The sequence below is a fragment of the Glandiceps talaboti genome, chromosome 15, assembly GCF_964340395.1.
Source record: "Glandiceps talaboti chromosome 15, keGlaTala1.1, whole genome shotgun sequence".
In the NCBI taxonomy this organism is placed as follows: Eukaryota; Metazoa; Hemichordata; class Enteropneusta; family Spengelidae; genus Glandiceps; species Glandiceps talaboti.
The window spans coordinates 13,616,317-13,621,254 of NC_135563.1; the positions used below are offsets into that span (position 1 = coordinate 13,616,317).

A 4,938-nucleotide genomic window follows, 5' to 3' on the forward strand; every position below is an offset into this window, starting at 1 on the left:
CTTGACCTTCCGATATTGCTGATATAGCCTCGTTTGCAAGCATTCTATTAGATACTGAATTTTTAGGAAGTTGACATGGTTATAAGTTCTTTTTCAAAATAGTACATTCGGATATATTAATAAAATGTGATTTATAATATTGAAATGTTCTTTTATGATTGCAAATCTCACGGAAAATTCCAAGTTTCTTACTACAGTGTGTAACGAGGCTGACATTACCCATAATTCAAAAATTGCAAACATGGCTTCTGTCATGCAGAAAGTTGCCGGTCAAGCCCGTCGGACTTTTCGTTTATCTTCCCTTGATCAAACCTTTAAGGAGAATATAAGGATCCTAACGTCTCTGGTTGAAGATGTGACTGTGTCAGATTTAAACTTAAAACCAAGGAACACCGGTAAAACTGCTCCACACAGTTCAAACCACGGCAGTGCACCAGTGACGTATATGCATATTTGGGAAGATGAGTATTTTACGATGGGAATTTTCCTCTTGAAACACGGGAGCAGAATACCCCTTCATGACCATCCTGGGATGCATGGTCTTCTCAAAATCCTCTATGGAAATATTCATGTCCGTTGTTATGACAAAGTTGACAGCAGATCTTTGGGCGTTCCTGAAATTAGTGGTGGTTTTTATCGTAGTAAATACACTAAAAACTTGATTCCGGGGAAATTTGCCAGTGAACAATTACTTGACAGCGAAAGTGGTGCGTTTGAGCTGGGTTCAAACGAGAAAAATTATCACGACATAGAAGCAGTTGACGGACCAGCAGCATTTTTGGACATTTTGGGACCCCCATATGACCCCGATGGAGGAAGAGATTGTACCTACTACCGTGAACTTGAAGGTTTGTCCGTTCAAGATCAGAGTAAACTGTCGGCTGCTACACCAGCTGCATCTGTGGATGGTGATGTCAGATGGCTGCAACCTATTCCTCAACCCAGGGATTTTTGGTGTGGCTATGAGGAATATCCAGGGCCAAAGGTTGGCGCAGAGTGGTGAAACAGAAGTATTTATAAGGTGTACCAACTCACTATATATTAAAGTCAAGCAATCAGTACAGGAGCTAAACAATAGAAATAAACAACATCTTTACATTTTTTCCCCCAAAAAATCTTGTAAAACCACCAAAGAAATATTTATATGTCTTTGGATTTTTGCGTTATGGTGTATCTGGCTTGCTTATGACAGACATGGAAGTGTTTTCAAAATGCACGTATACCTGAGTTAATGTTTAATAGACAGTACTAAAATTCTCAGAAACTGTGTCATTTGTAGGTATTCTGTTGTGACCATGTATGGTTGTTAGTTACACCTCAGCCACAGTTTGCTCATTTCATGCCACAAATTCAAATATTTATTGAGAAGCGAAAAATACTTTAACCATGATGATATATTTTTATTTTAAAGAAGTTTCACGAATTAAAACTTTCTATGATAATGGCACCAAGCCTTTATACACAGAAAGGTATTTCTTTATTATATGCCGTTTTTTAAAACGTAGTAGGCCAAGTTGAGGTATTCCAATAAAATCTTATGGTATTATACTCACATTTTTAGGAGTATTTCTCTTAATTTAAAGCACATTTTATTTTAGCTGAACCTTGGATATGTTAAAGCCACAGTAGGAAGACTTGCAGTATTTTTAAACTTATCAAATTTGCAATATTTTGTTTTTCAAACTGTATACCTTTAAAATCTAGGATATTATGGTAGTTTTTTTAGGAGTGTTTTTTTCCTTATTCAAAACATATCAATATCATAATTTATAAGTTATTTGGATGTGTTAAACAGGACAGATGTTTTGAACATTTTGACATTGTCATTGTTGCACTTGTAAAAGTTTTAATCTTCTCTCTACCAGTGGGGGATTTGTTTGTATACATAAAAAACGAGGAGTTGAGAAAAAGATGATTCAATTTGTCGGGGGTTATCAAGTCCCCAATCCCAATTCCCACATATAGCATAAATAACCCTCTTCCTGCTTATACCATAGAGGTAATTTTATCATTGATGATAATTGTCGATTTGTTTTCAAAATGAACAAAATTGGGCAAAAATTGCAGACAAACGTAGTGTTGATTGATTCTGAGTGGTCACTTGATCAAAAACGTTTTCAGGATAAAAGTTCAATGTAGCTGTAACTGAAATTGTGATTTTCATAATTTTTTATCATATTTTAATTCACATTTTGTTATAATTGTACTTGTATTGTTTTTTGACAAATAATTGGAGCTGTACCTGATTCATAACTGTTTACACATGGACATCAAGCCAATGTGTACAGAACCCCAATCTAAAGAATTCAGTTCATCTGCAGAATTGAACTTTTCTGAATAAAGGTCCAAACTATTTTTCAAGTGGCAAAAATTGATGAAAATTCACAAAAGAGTTATGACTATTTGGTGTTTAGATATTTTGCTTTGATGTTTCAGTTGAATTTTTGTTGCCATAGTAACTTATTTATAGTATTGTTTCAGATAATATAGCTTGATACTAACTTCTTTGATGGACAACATAGTCTCTGAGACATCATTTTTATGAGTCAAAGCTATCAAAATAGTTGCAATATTTCTAATTATTCCTATAATTTATAAATTATTTATCACGTATAAAACTATATCACAACACTGAATTTTTTTTTTTTACCAGTATATTAAGGTTAAGATAAACGATATTTTAATTGCATATAAACAAGACATTAAATGTAAGTCAGGAACTTTATAGTCACTGTGTTGCCTTCATAAAGTAATATAATAATAGTCTGTACAAATCCATAAATGCACAGAAAGGCCACAAATAATTCCATTATTTTGAAAATTAAGGAAATCGACCGTATGGGCAACCATATGTTATTATAGTATATAAGGTAACTGACAAAGACATTTTTTTAGTAGAACACCTTTTTTTTTCTTTCACGGTTTTAATTTACCTAACTTTTATGCTCTTGGCCAGCATTTTTTTATTTGGTAGTAGATGCATAGAATTTGCCTTTTATGACAGTAATAATTACTCTTAAGTGTTTTAAATGTTACTTATGGTTCAATTTTTGTTTTTATTTTTCAAGGAAGAACCTTCATCTGTGTTTATCAAGAATATTTTTTTTAAGTTTTCTGCCAGCTGTTTTGTTGAATTGTATGTTTTTTGAGGAGACACTGCATTTTTGCTCTATTTACTATAGCAAATAAGAGGTTTCACTGAACTTTACATGTAAATCTTGGTTGTATTCTTGCTTCCTGCCAAGAGCTTCTGTCATTATTTCACTACCTGAACCATTATTATTACTAGCATGACACTCAACTGTCATTGGAAATAATGTTGAAATGAATTAACAGAGTCTTTTGCAATAAAAAATGTCTTTGAAATTTATTTTGACATAATTGCATATGACGTGTATGTTGTGCCTGTACTTCATACTTAGTGTAGATTAATTCATATAGCTATTCATTATACCATACAAGAGTTTTAGACTTGTCCTTTAAAATGGCCATATTGGTGACAAATTTGTATTTATATTGGATTTTTTATTTGTAATATAACTCCTATGTTTTCCTACTTGAAAAAAAAATGATGTAAAACAACATATACCAAGTCCATGTTTGTAACTCAGTAAATTGCAAAAAGCTAGAAGTGTCGGAAAAGTTTTTTATTGTATGTACAATAACAAACATTTTACACATTTTTTCAATGTTTGGCAATTTATTGGGTTATAAACAAGGACTTGGTATATGTTGTTTTACGTTGTTTCTTCAAGTAGTGAGCCATAGTAAAGTTGTTTTACGAATAAAAAAAAATAAAAAAATAAATACCAATGTGCCATTCCTATGGCCACTTTAATAGTTGTTGTACATTGTTGGTTTTAAGAGTAGTTTGTGTATGTAAGATGTCTTTTTATTGGTGAATCGTGTATTTACATTGTGATTATTATCTTGAAATGTACCCAGTATTATGCATTTGCAGATATTATCTAAATTTTACAATTCAAATCAGGGACTTCATTGTTACCTTTGACATCAAAGATCATTGATAATCACCAATGGTTATCTAAGTTAAAACAAATATTACACAAAGGTCACTTCAGGTCATTAGTTCCTGCACTACTGTATCTTATCTCCCAGTAGTATAGACACTGATTTGCATATGACGTCAATCTGTGATAACCTCTGACCTTATATCATACAGCTGAGCAGCTTCGTGTTGTCTTTGAAGCTATTCTATGCAAATGAGGAGTGTGTGATTTCAAATAGTGCCATTTACATGATTGTATGCATGATTTCTAAAGCAGGGATATAAAGGACATTTAGACGTTAAAATAGAAATAGAAGCTTGGATATTGTCCAACTATTTCTAAAAATGTCACACTGAAATGTAGTTGACTATAAATATATGTAAATGAACACATGAGCAGAGAATATCTCTGTATGCCTACTGTAAATGAACACAGTGCATTAATTTATGAGACACAGTGGTATTTGACACTGTCAAAATGACTCTCAGTGATTTGTTGGTTTATGTGTAACAAAACTTACTTGCTTCTGATTTTCAGTTCACTGTTATGTACTGCCCATTGAATTTACCTTAGAGTAGTTGCAAATACTGGAAAACTGATTTACAAGAAGGGAGTATTAAATGAAGGTCATTTCAAATACTAGACTTGGTGGTGTTACTTTGATTCTGAACTAAAAGTGTGAGTGATAGATATTGTAGCCTATCTTAGCTGTAGATTTGAACGACTATCGTAACTGACATTTTGATTTTTGTAATTTCCGCTATCGTTCCAAGTCTATTCTGAAGACCATTCAGAGCTAGTTTCAAATGGCATTCCTGTGTACAGCGTGATTGGTCGAATATATAATTAGACGTTTAAATAGTGCAAAGTAAATAGATGTCATTGACCCATATACTTTGAATCTATTCAAATTTACGATAATGTTTTG

General features: G+C 32.5%; 1 protein-coding gene across 1 annotated transcript; it reads left to right on the forward strand.

Annotated features, from left to right (window-relative positions):
• Nucleotides 1-241: 241 nt before the first annotated feature.
• Nucleotides 242-4,631, forward strand: LOC144446452 (2-aminoethanethiol dioxygenase-like). The gene has a single exon (XM_078136215.1). It carries the CDS (start codon nucleotides 242-244, stop codon nucleotides 1,001-1,003), a length of 762 nt encoding a protein of 253 aa, XP_077992341.1. The 3' UTR covers nucleotides 1,004-4,631.
• The last annotated feature ends 307 nt before the right edge of the window (nucleotides 4,632-4,938 follow it).

What these genes read in the sequence shown, in the direction of transcription:
- LOC144446452 (XM_078136215.1), top strand. Translation starts at nt 242, where the DNA reads ATGGCTTCTGTCATGCAGAAAGTTGCCGGTCAAGCCCGTCGGACTTTT.